The 12259-nt window shown below is 45.8% G+C and overlaps 1 protein-coding gene and 1 long non-coding RNA gene across 3 annotated transcripts in view; one reads left to right on the top strand and one right to left on the bottom strand.

Moving 5' to 3' along the window:
• Positions 1–3808: 3808 nt before the first annotated feature.
• LOC135452891 (uncharacterized) lies at positions 3809–7183 on the bottom strand. The gene is made up of 3 exons (XR_010441724.1): positions 7076–7183; positions 5064–5155; positions 3809–4834 (listed from the first exon to the last, which is right to left on the bottom strand). It is a non-coding gene; the product is annotated as an uncharacterized LOC135452891 (long non-coding RNA).
• Positions 7184–7376: 193 nt separating this feature from the next.
• The window catches only part of LOC135452699 (neural-cadherin-like), a 59724-nt gene continuing 54841 nt past the window's right edge, over positions 7377–12259 (top strand). For both annotated transcript variants that reach the window (XM_064723058.1, XM_064723057.1), the window contains exon 1: positions 7377–8385. In XM_064723058.1, the coding sequence (XP_064579128.1) occupies positions 7377–8385 (1009 nt within the window). The remainder of the gene's footprint in view (positions 8386–12259) is intronic.

Here is a 12259-nt window from a genome sequence, read left to right as displayed (position 1 = left end):
GAGGCAGAATGATAGCCTTCAAATTTATCAGTACACATTCATATCAAAGGCTGCTTTTACTGCTCTGCCTAGGGTCTAGGGTTAGGGTTATGAAAACCACGAAGCCCAGAGCCCCAGGCACACTGCAGCCACAAAAGGCATCTCAAGGGGAACAAAAAACTGCAACAACATGACTTCCACCACAGCTTTTTCCTTGGAACCAACCTTAGACTAAAGCAGTGTTTACTGCCTAGAGTTAGGGTTAGGATTTGAAACCAGAAAGCCAAGAGCTCCAGGCACACTGCAGATGAAAAAGGCATCCCATGGGGAACACAAACTGCAACAACATGGCTTCCACTGCAGCGTTTTGATTGGAGCCAGCCTTAGAATGAGTGACCGGCTGGCTCCTGAAATTCCGCATTGCACAGGATGCCTCCCAGACCCAAGGTGGCACCAGTGCCAACTCGGGGTGGTTTGACAGTGCCACGTGGCTCCTGCAATCTGCCATCAGGAACCTGGATGGGCGAGTTTTGTTTGCCAGGGAAAGAGGCTGGAGTTAGTGTTCAGTTTCCTGTGCTGCCAAGTGCCTGGCTGTCTGCTGGGGTTCTGCAATCCAGGTCGCCCCTGCCCCATCCCTCCCTTTCCTCACCCCCACCAGTGACTCCCTGCAGCAGCATGTGGGTGCCCAAACAGGAGCTTTGGGGTGACACACAGACATTTCAGGCTGAGGGGCAAAGATGGGGGGCACTTACAGGTGGAGAGCTGACACTGAGGGTTAGGGGGTGCAAAGGACACAGGGTACCAGGCAGGGTTAGGGTACAGGTGCCACCCTAATGGTGGGACAGCCCCAGAACCCTCCCAGCAGGTGCAGGCAGTTACCCCAAATAATAGGCAGAGATGATGTTTGGAGGCCACAGAGTTACAGGTAAGGGTTGAACAGTTTTTTACAGTATTTTAGGGTTTTTTTTCAGCAATTTTTAAGGATATTTTAGTGGTGGCTTTTTTTTTCTCTTTTTTTTTTTTTTTTTTTTTTTTTTTAGGAGGTTTTTAGGAATTCTCTTGGAATGTTTAGGATACCTTTAGGGCTTTTAAAATAATTTTTAGGGTGTTTTAAGGGCTGTCTTACTGCTAATTGGAATTGTTAGGGGTGGTTTTGGGTGTTCTTGGGGCTTTTTTAGGACTACTTAAAAGTTTTTAGGGCTTTTTGAGGACTATTGAGTCGTTTTTTTAGGACTAGGGTATTTCTAGGGTTTTTGAGGGATTTTTAAAGCTTTTTTAGGGTCTTATCAGGGCATTTGAAGGATTTTAGGTGTATTCTCAGAGCTCTTTTAGGACTCTTTAGAGATTTTTTAAAGGTTCTTTGGGGATTTTTAGGGGTTTTTTAAAAGTGGGGTAATTTTAGTGAATTTTAGGCTCTTTTTATGTTTTTGTGGGGTGTTTAGGACACTTTGAGGGCTTTTTTAGGGTCCTTTCAGGGACAGAGGCTGAGGGGCAGCTTGAGGGGCACTGTGGGGGCTTGAGTGTGGCAGAGGCTGGGAGCTGAGGGAGGAGCAGGGAGAGGGGACAGTGGGTGACACACAGAGATGCTGAGGGTGGCACTGAGAAGCTGGGGCTGAGGGGCAAAGCAGAGGGGTTAAGGGTGACACACAGGAACTGAGGGGCAGCTGAGAGGGGCCTTGAGGGTGACAGAGCCTGAGGGCTGGGGGGCTTGAGGGGTAAATGGAGAGGGCTTTAGGGCTGGGCAGTGCAGGGGAGATCAGGGCTACAGGGAACAGCTTAGGAGGCAGCTTAGGGTACAGGTGCAGCACCCCTCAGGCCAGCCAGCCCCCCTAAGAACAGCAGCACAACACAGCAACCCTGCCAGAGAGACAGAGTGGAAGCCACCCAATGAGACAGGACAGCAACCCTCACACCAGGACAGTGACAGAACTCTCAGAGGACAAGATCCATGGCAGAAAGGTAGGGAAGACATCAGAGGGTTAGAGAACAACAGGTGGGGACTTGGAGACTGGGCAGGTTTTTTTTCAGGATTTTTCCACTGCTTCAAAGGATATACAGGGGATTCTTGAAGGTTTCTTAGGACATTTTTGGCGTAGCCTTAGCCTAAGGCAGCGTTTACTGCCTAGGGTTAGGGTTACACCTGGGGTTAGGGTTTTGAAAACCACAAAGCCCAGAACTCCAGGCACACTGCAGCTGCAAAAGGCATCCCAAGGGGATCACAGAACAGCCACAAGACCTTCCTCCATGGCTTTCTTGTTTTAACAGCCTTAGACCACAAGAGTGAGGAAGCTTTCACAGAGACATCGTGCCTCACTGACTCCTTGGCTGTACAAACAATATTTTCTCTGTATCCCCTTTACAGCAGCCATAAGCTTTGGTTTCTAGATTTCCAGCACTAATATGCTTGAGTATTTTTAACATGTAAGTGCACAAAATATACATTAGATAAATCAGAACATTTGTTTAGGTTTGTGTCACTGTTGTGCTTCTTTAATTTTCAAAGATGAACGTGAGATAATTACTTTAAAGGTGGTTTCTCCCCTTGTTGGTAATACATTAGTCTTTATCACTGAATAAACCAGAATATTTCTTGCAATAACTGTTCTGATTACCACCCTTGCTAATTGTGATGTACTGTATAAGATACCTCACATGAACCAGACACCAGGACATTGTGCTGTCACAGTGTTAGGAGTTATGCAAACAAATGTTATTTTCAAAGGATTGTTTACAGAAACCTCTTGTATGTACATTTCTGTTAAATGTGCTGATGTGTAATGCTTTACAGTTTGCTTCCTCCTGCCTGGGAGCAAACCCCTCTCCAGCCCAGGCAGTCTCTGTGGAGGAGGGTTGCACTGGACACTGGATCTGGGTCAGTCCATCTGTGGCTTTCAGAGCTGCTGCCCTGGGCAGATGTGGGCTCTCTGATTTTGTAGCAGTTGTGTGCTCCAGACCCTGGGAGCCTTCACATCCCAAGCCACAGGGCTGCAGTCCAGTGATGTCCTCCCAGAGCTGGGCAATCTGGAATGCCAGATTCTCAGCAGCCCTTCAGGCCAGATGCTGAGCAGCTCACAGCAAGCCTGCCTGGCTTCTGCTGAAAGCTGGGAGAATGGAATCAGATACATTTTCTTTGCCAAACTGCACATTCTGACCATGTAATTTGTTCTTCTGATATGTTCTGCTAAGTCAAAAATAATTTGGGTTTCACACATAGAGAAACATGATGACCAAAACAAAAGATACTGAAGTAGTGGAGAATTACACTTGTGAATAGGAAAGACAAGCAAGAATGAATGGGTTCTTTATGGTTATTGCAAGATACAAATAATTAAATAAATCAGAACAAGATTTACTAAGATTTAGTGTTTGGCATATGTATTTGTTGTATTTTATGCATTGAATGTGAAAACAGCAGTCTGCTTCTCACATTTTGTTAAGGCAGTATGGGATGGAACACAGTCTTGAGTAAAATGAGCATTCAGAGAATAGGATAAAGTCATGCAAAAATCATTATTTTTAAAAATTTTTTAAAATATTTTTTCTGTCTTAGTCACAAGTCAAAAAAAACTTTATCATATGCAGACTTAGGGGCTTAAGAAAAGCTTTTCTGTAAAGGTTTTCAAACTCTTTAGAGACATTATTAATGATGTGTTTCTACTGGTAAGCAGAAAGGCACCAGCCAGGGAAAGCAGAGTATCCCTTTGGAGTGTGATTAGAGTGACATTGATTGTGGCTGTCTTGTCAGAGTTCAGCACACCTCAGGTTTCCCTTTTTGCTGTGGTGGTACAGCTGATTTAATGTGATTATAAGTCATGCAGGAGGTGTTTCCAGCTGTATATGTATGTTATTGTAATTAAAACATTTGATCTAACCTTGGACTTGTATATAACACACCATGCTAACAGCAGAAAGGGTCTTCCAGCTGGTTGAAATAAACTGGAAAGTAATTGGTATAAAATAATGAAAGATACTGAAAAAGTCACTAGCTTTTGCCTTTTGGAGGAAGAACTCTGCTTTTAGCAAGACAGAAGGTGTTTCTTGCACTTATTTCAGCACTAGATTCCAAGAAAAATTTGTGACTTATAGACAGAAAGCTGCTTAAAGAACTAGCAAGGATTACACAACAACAGCTGTACTTCTGAATAATTTAGGTTTAATTTGCAAAATTATACAGGAAAGGATTAGGACTTGTACTTGCATTTGGGAAAATGGAGCTACAAGTGTTGCCATGAAAAGTGGCAATGTACAAAGCACCTCAAATTGCACTGGGGCTGTTGTGTCACTCCGGGCTGGCTCCTGCAGACCTGCTTGCCAGGACACTGTAGAATCCTGCCTGGGGAGTAAATAGTGCAGGAAGAGCTTCCTTTGGCTGCATGTGCAGCAGAGCAGAGCCCTTCCTGAGGGTTTAAACTTGTGCTTGAGAGGAATGTCTGGCAGGTGCACCTGGTGCCACACACAACATCTTGCTCTGGAGGGGTCAATTAATTCTGTTAGGATTATATATTTACAGTTATTTATAGTAAAAGATCTTAGGGGACTTCCAGTCCCTTTCTTCTCCAGGAAAGCCAGCTATTGAGTATGTGGCAGTCAAGAGCACTCCCTGCTTCAGGCAAATTCTCCTTTTGATCAAAAGCAAAGTTGATTGTCCCACTTTTCCCCAAGCCATCCTGCTCTTCAGCTACAAGGTATATGTAACCCAGGAAGAATGTCTTGTTCTTCTCTCCTGCCTCAATATTGACACTGCAGTCCCAGAAGGTTAAGGCAAGGTTTTCCTCAGAATGTTTCCTGCTCATATTTCAGAGGAATTCTGATTAGTAAACTGCAAATTCTGCATCAAATGCTTGTCATGATGTTTCTGTAAAAAAATTATGGTTATATATAAATCACAAAGTCACAGACTGTTACAATTCAGTAATTTCCAAACACAAATTCACAACATTGACAGAGATTATGATTTTGTCTTGGCTTTGCCATCACCTGGTCACATAGATGAACCTCAGTAAGCAGCAGGTTGGTTTAGCCTGATGCTGTGTGTGACCAGGAGAGATCTGTGGTCATGTGAAATCTCTGGAAACGATGCTCACCTGCACTCCAGGCTTGCAAGAATCTGCAACCCCTGAACCTGGACAGGAGCTTTACTCTCAGGTATGTAGGTGTACCCTGAGGGTTGTAAATCCTGAATTTTACAGAGAGAAAAGAGGGAAACTTCAAGTTACTGTAATAAAAGATGCACACATGTAATTCATGGTAGGACCAAAAAATTTCTTGCTTTAATGCAAGAACTGGTGCATTTTGACAAATCCAAATTTAGAGGTAACAAAAATAAAAGATTTTGTAAATGGGAGGATGGTCTGGAACATTGAGAGAACCCTGATGGGACTGCAGAGAGTGCTGTTCAACAGTCAGGGAAAGGAAGCAAATGGTATGTGAATGATATATTCTAGATCTCAACAGACTTGTGAAGTAGAAGCCCTGAGGAGCTTGTGCTGTAAAGGCACCGTGGTCAGGAGTTCTGCAGGTGGGCTGAAGTCAGAAGGATTCTGACTATTCAACATCCAGGGCACCAATTCACATTCCCACTGATTTGCAGAGTTGGTAATAGGATTAGAGAGTCTCAAGTATTTCTCTATGATTACCATAGGGCAGTGAACTATAAAACAACATACTTTTATTTTTTAATAAACAATAGTATAAGGTCTCTATTTTTTTCTAAAAAACCTTGTGCAATCTCCCAGTTTCCTGTCTACATGCTGATTAGGATAACATAGTTTGTGCTCTGCATTTGAAATCATAATTGGCTCATCTTTAGTCTGTTAAAACCACATATGTGTTTAAATTGAACTTCTGATGCAGAAGTGAAAGACCTTGCAAAATATAGCACTGTTCCTGGTATGTTTTTACAGAGGTAAATCCTAGTGGATGTAGAAAACACAACACACTAAAATGCTCTCACAAAATGTTTTGATCAAAATTTGATGAAATACCAATTGTAGATTCCTTGTAGTATCCTACTAGCTAGGAAACTCTTGGGAAAATCCTTTTATCTTGAAGCCACATAAATCTTTGTGACCAAATTATGGGTTCTTCCTATCCCATTCCATTCTTTATTGCCCTTTGCTCTGTACACATCCACAAGTGTAAAATTTTCTATTTTAAGGCAAAAAAAGAGCCCCCACAAAAGCACTGAAGATAACATCCCATACAGGAGGTGCTTTTATAGAGACATTTCAATGTGAGGCATAAATGGAGAGATTGTGTGAAGCTGATGATTTGTTTCTCCCTAATTGCTTGCAGGACGAATGGAGAAGGTCACTCCTTGTTGAGCACTTGGATTTTTCATTCTGAGTCTCCCATAGGCTTTCTACTTCATCCTGGACTGCCAATTCCCCAAAAAGACAGCCGGTTTCTCCAAAAGGCTTACAGGAAAGCACAATTTTGTGTCCGTGAACTTTTTCACAGTCTTGAGTGGTATACATAAGGGAAATGCACTGTTTTATGAGAAATGTAAACATTATTCATACTCATGAAATTTGAGTAATGTGACCAATACAGAGTATCTTTTATAATTTTGCTGTTCTTTAATCTCAGAATGATTCTTAATCTTAAGTGATTCATGTACTGCATAAACACAGCCAATACCCATTTTGTATTGTTTTGAACTATATTCTTGAAAGCACTGATCTGTTTTGAAGAGGAATTGCATAATCTAGTGACTTTTTCTACAACATCCCTGATTTATGTAGTCATAACATGGCGAAATTTACTTTTATTGGGTTTTTAGTTTTACTCTAAAAATCCAAACAGGCAAATAAATGTTGGGTTATATTTCTCTCTGGTTATCACCAGAATCATTCTTTAGTCAAGCTACATTTCATCAAGAATTTGTTTACCTTCACAAATCCGGAGATATAAAGGAGCTGATTAATTGTGACCAAAGATGTGACTTTAGGTCAGTGACAGCCCTCAAGTACAAGCTGAGAGCAAAACTGCCATTTTACAATAGGTAGCTGTCTAGAAATCAGCAATTAAATGCTTTCAGGGGGCACCGGGGTGCTAGGAGGGCTTGCTTGACATGTGAGAGACTGCAGGACATCACCTGTGCGCTGCTGCCCGCGGCGCGTGGAGGGAGAGCCCGGCTGCCGGAGGAGGAGAAGCGAGCGGCGGCGTGTTCCATCAGCGGCGTCATGCGGGCAGTGCCCGGCGGGGACATCCTGCGGCCGGCGCACGGGACTGTTCGCTCCGAGCGCTCCCGGAGCGGGGGAAGGCAGGGCGGGGGCGGGAGCGGCCCCGTGTGCCCCGGCCCCTCCCCGCCCGCCCACTGCGGGGAGCGGCAGCGGGGCCGGGCAGCGCGGGGAGCGCCGCGCACCCGCCCGCAGCCGCGGCCGCTCGCAGCCGGCATGGGCCCCCGCGGAGCGCGGCGCGCCGCCGGCTGCCTGCTGCTCTGCTGGGCTCTGGCCGCCGCCCGCGCCGCCCCGCGCAGGACACCCTCGTTCGACGGGCACGTCGCGGAGAACCGGCCGGCGGGCACGCGGGTGCGCGGGCTCAGCATCCCCCTGACGCGGCTGGGGCCCGAGCCCTGGTGCGCCAAGGTGCAGGGGCGCCGCTGGCACCTGCAGCTGCTGGGCGAGGGACACTCGCACTTCCAGGTGTCGCTGGACGCGCGCACGGCCCGCGTGTGGCTGCGCACCCGCCGCCCGCTGGACCGCGAGGCGCGGGCGCTGTACTCGCTCCGCCTGGGGCTGTGCTGCAAGCGCTGCGCGCCCCAGGGCGCCGCGCCTGCCGAGCTGGCCGCGCTCACCGTGCGCGTCCTGGACGACAACGACAACGCGCCGCGCTTCGTGGGGCCCGGCTCCGCGCAGCTCCGCGTGGAGGAGACGCTGGCGCTCAAGTCCCAGGTGTGGCAGGCGCGGGCCGAGGACGCGGACACGGGCGCTAACGCGGAGCTGCGCTACTTCGCCCTCCCGCGCAGCGCGCACTTCTTCGTGGTGCCGCGCAGCGGCCGCGTGGTGCTGGTGAGCTCCCTGCTCCACCTGCGCGCTCCCATCCCGCTGCGCGTCTACGCGCGGGACCGCGGCCGGCCCGCGCTGCTCAGCGAGCCCCTGGAGCTGGAGGTGCTGCCGCAGCCCAAGCGCCTCCCGCCGCCGCCGCCCCGCCGCCGCCGGGCCGCGCTGCCGCCCGCCGCGCCCCTGGCGCTCGCCCTGCCCGAGGACGCCCGGCCGGGCACCCGCCTGGCCACCCTGGCCCCGGCGCGCTTCGCCTCCGCCTGGTTCGAGCTGCTGTCCCCGCCCGTCGAGGAGTCGCCGGTGAGCGTGGAGCAAGAGAGCGGCGAGGTGACGCTGCGCGCCGCCCTGGACAGGGAGGCGGTGGCCGCCTGGGAGCTCGTCGTCCGCGTCCAGGAGCGCCGAGGTGGGTGTTAGGCAAAGTCTTAGACGGAGTAGTGGTCTGGTCCCATCGGGGAGTCCGAGGACAGTTTGTCTCCAGGTGACTGCAGACAAAGCACCTAAGGGTGGTTTAGCATCAGGTGTCATATGCAGTGTTGCGGAATGTACTTTTGGTCTTTTAAATCTGTAAACTATTAGCATAAAAAACACCAGAAGTGACAAGAGGCACTATGTAGCTTAGGAAAAGTGGACTGTACAGCTGTGTGAAAATGCTTGGAGCAGTGAGGTGTTTAGCAGAATTTAAGTGTTTCACCGGTTAGAATTCTTAGTTGTTAGTGAGTGGTCAAGACACAGTACAGGTGTTTGTTATTAAAATATTCTCTATAGCCCTCATCCTGTAAGTGCCTAATTTGCAGTATGCAGCTGAAGCCATTGAGTTTTGAGTCATTATTAAAGTTGCGTGTGTTTGACTCACAAGCATGGCGTGGGGTTTTGCAGGACTGGAGCCCTTGTGTTTAGGTAGTTGTTCTTTTAAAGAAATATCTCAGGAGTTCAATGTACACCATTAAAATGGCATGTCTGTGACTTATACTGTCATTTTTCACAAGCTCTTACTCAAATTAAATAGAATAGCTAATTTCATTTGCTGATTACATATATTGCTTTTTAAAATTCTCTTTTCCTTTTAAATTGTGATGTTGGTTAATATTTTTCACCTATGAAAATACAGATTAGTTTAAGCATATTTTTAATTTATGAATGGTGGATATCTCTGCCCATTCACCGTGTCGCTTTTTTAATTTTTATGTTACTTGCGATTGTAACAAGGTTGCGGAGATTGCCCAGAACGAGTGTTCTGGAGAAAATCTTATCAGAAGACATGAGTTGGTTGGCCTGATTTCATCTTGGAGAGGTTCAGGAAGGGTTTGGCTCGATGAGACTTTTAGTGCTTGTGAGAGCGATGAAGTGCTCGGCAGTGCAGCTGCTCAGGGTGATTTCCCTCAGCCACAGAGCAGCGCGGGCGGGAGAGATGAAAGCTTCCCACGCGATTGCTCTCCCTTATCTCGCTGCCTTTGGCTGGGGGCAGCCCATAGGAGAGAGGCAGTTTATTCCTCGGTGCCTGGCAATCCCCGAGGATGCCTGCAGGGCTCTAATTAGCGCCGGCAGTTTCGGTGACACGGATCCTTCCCTTGTGAAGCGAGGCTACCCCAGCAGCTCCTTTCGCTCGGGTCCTGAGGAGCCGCTCTCAGATCCTCCTCGCCTCCTCCCTGGGGTTTTGTCGTGCCTGTCGCTGTCGCGTGTTGGTGTCAGTCACTCGCACTGGCTTTGTGCTGTGTTCCAGCCTGAGCTCTGGCTGCAGACCAGGAGCTTGACAGAGCAATTTCCAAACCGCAGCACTTTGTGTGTCCTAGCCCCGCTAGTCCCTCTTGAGCACGGCCGCCTGCCGAGGGGAATGTCATCGCTCCGAGGCAGTGACAGAAGCCATCGGGTCAATCCGAGCGTGCTGCTGGGCTGTTCACCACTCTGTCATGTAGCTCAAGTTCCAGCCCTTTGCTGGTGTCAGTTCCCTCTGTCAGGATCAAGAGGACGTTGTTGGAGCAGTGGTAGCTAACCTTGCCCCGGGTTACTGCTGGTCTCACCTTTGTGATCGGTTTTTCCCTTGCCTAGTCTGAATATACAAGTCTGAGATTGCCTGGAACAGAGCTTGTCATTCTGTCATGCCCGAGATTTCACTTCCAGGGCAATGCTTGCTAATGGAGTTTAAAAAAGTCTGAAACAAGTTTTAACTTAATTTCAGGGACTTTTTTTTTTAACCATCATGTACTTTCACTAAGTACTTTGGAGCATTTTCCACTAGCCTAATGTATTAGTGCTGGTAGTATGTAGTAGTAAGAGAATAAATCTCCAAGAAATATGTGACTAAGTTCTGACTCACAGATTAGTTAGACAGCAATTAATTGTGGACAGTCCAAATGCCATACTTTAGGTAGTGATGATTTTAAGTTTCTTGGTTTAAAGGAGACCAAATTCAAAATACATTTAATACTACTGTTTTAATCAGTTAAATGTTAATAAAGACTTGGTACTTTCAACTCTTTGCAGGATGATTTCATACTCATTTTATAGGAGTTAAAATACATTTAACATAGTCTTTGAAACAGATTTAGAAAGTTCTGTCTCTCTGCTTACTCACAGTCCAAACTGCAGTCATCTGTAAAAAGAAAACCAAAAGGAAGGAATAGAAGAAAGATGCCTAGCATAATTATGTGTTTTTCTGAAATAGGTGCAGAATACTGCAAAAGCTCCAGGAGAAAACAGAGTATTTACAGAAGTGAACTTTTAGGATGAATTAAAGTGTGGAGATGGCCACACTGACTTTTGTTGTGCATAAAAGTGCAAGTTCAGGTTCTTTCTCCAGTTTATTTACTTTGCTTTTAGCATTTGTGGTCACTTATTTTACATTACACATAACCATAAATATTTCAGTAGCTATGGGTTTCTAGCATTAGAGCTTATGATATCAGGTGTCTATTTATTGTCAAGTGGTATAAAGTTCTATTAATTTCTTCAATTTTTTTTTTTCACTTTCCATTCTTCTTGCTGCTTGGTAACTGTGAACTGAAATGAACCAATAATTAATTCTGTCATTACTCTCTTCTTCAACCCAGGCAATGATGTTGAGGATAAGACAAGATGTTTAAATTAAATTTAACTAAGTTTAAATAAATTCTACCCTCTTTTCCATTTTTCAATGTAGTTTATTGGGATTCATTTGTAATGTGCACTTCATTACTTACAGCAGCAAGAAGCATTGTGCCACAAGTGATCCTAATGTATCTCTGGGCACAACTGTAGTTTTGGTTTGGTTTTAGTTTTTTGTTTTGTCTGATGGACCATTCTCAAATTACTATCAAGAGGATGGGTATATGGTAATAAAGCAACTTGAGCAGTTTATTCCTAGTTTGTGACAGCCCCCACTCTTTAGCTCATAAATGGGACTGTGTAGATGTCCTTTGCCTGAATTCAATTTCCTTCAAGTGGCATGTAACAGGCTGTATGTTTGTTTATTTTCCCCCTTTAGCTAAAAGAGATTTTGGAATATTTTTCTGTTTACTTCCTCTCAGTTCTGTCCTGGATAATCAGCACAGCAGTGTGTGCAGGGCTGGGGTTCCAGATGCAGCAGACCTTTAGTATCTCAATATCCAGGTATCTCCCACATGTTGCTGACAAGGAGGGGTTTTCTCTCCCTGAGTTGCATTTTGTTGAAGGTATGAGCTAAGGGAGCTCACTCCCTTGGCCTGGCAGATGTAACACTCCTCACCAGTGTAACACACTCACACTGCCTGGGTATCTCTTGGTAGACCACAGGCTTTGTGCTGGTGTATGTGTGCCCATGTCAGGGCTAGATTTGAGGGGGTTTTGCAGTCTGAAGAACTTTTCAGCATCCAGGGTAGAGGTTTTTTGGCAAAGCTGCAGTTGAGCTCTAAGATTGTGGTAGTGATGTGCACCAATTACTACCATAATTATTATCATTACCAGTGCATTACATGCTGAGGTTGCTTTGTGACCGGACATATTTTGGTTATCAATGTCATGGTTTTATTTTAATGTAGATGCCTGAAAACAATCCTTTTTTTATCTTTTGAAATAACAATTTGGTCTGTTTTACTGCTACAGTAAAATTAACTGCAATCTGTAGAGGAAATACTATGTTACTAGTTCTGCTTATTCATTGTGTGATTCATTCTCTCTTTTTTGATACATTGTAGATTTAGTTTTATCATACTTTTTGTTTTCTGGAGGCAGCAATTAGTCACTAAAAAGTAGCACCAGAAAAATTGGGTTTTTTTAATGGAATGGGTTTTGTTTGGGTTTTTTTTTTTCTTTTTTTGGATGTT

This window comes from Zonotrichia leucophrys, chromosome 11 (assembly GCF_028769735.1).
Source record: "Zonotrichia leucophrys gambelii isolate GWCS_2022_RI chromosome 11, RI_Zleu_2.0, whole genome shotgun sequence".
Taxonomy (NCBI): domain Eukaryota; kingdom Metazoa; phylum Chordata; class Aves; order Passeriformes; family Passerellidae; genus Zonotrichia; species Zonotrichia leucophrys.
Note: the sequence above shows the minus strand (reverse complement) of the source record. Positions and strands in the feature narration are given on the sequence as shown.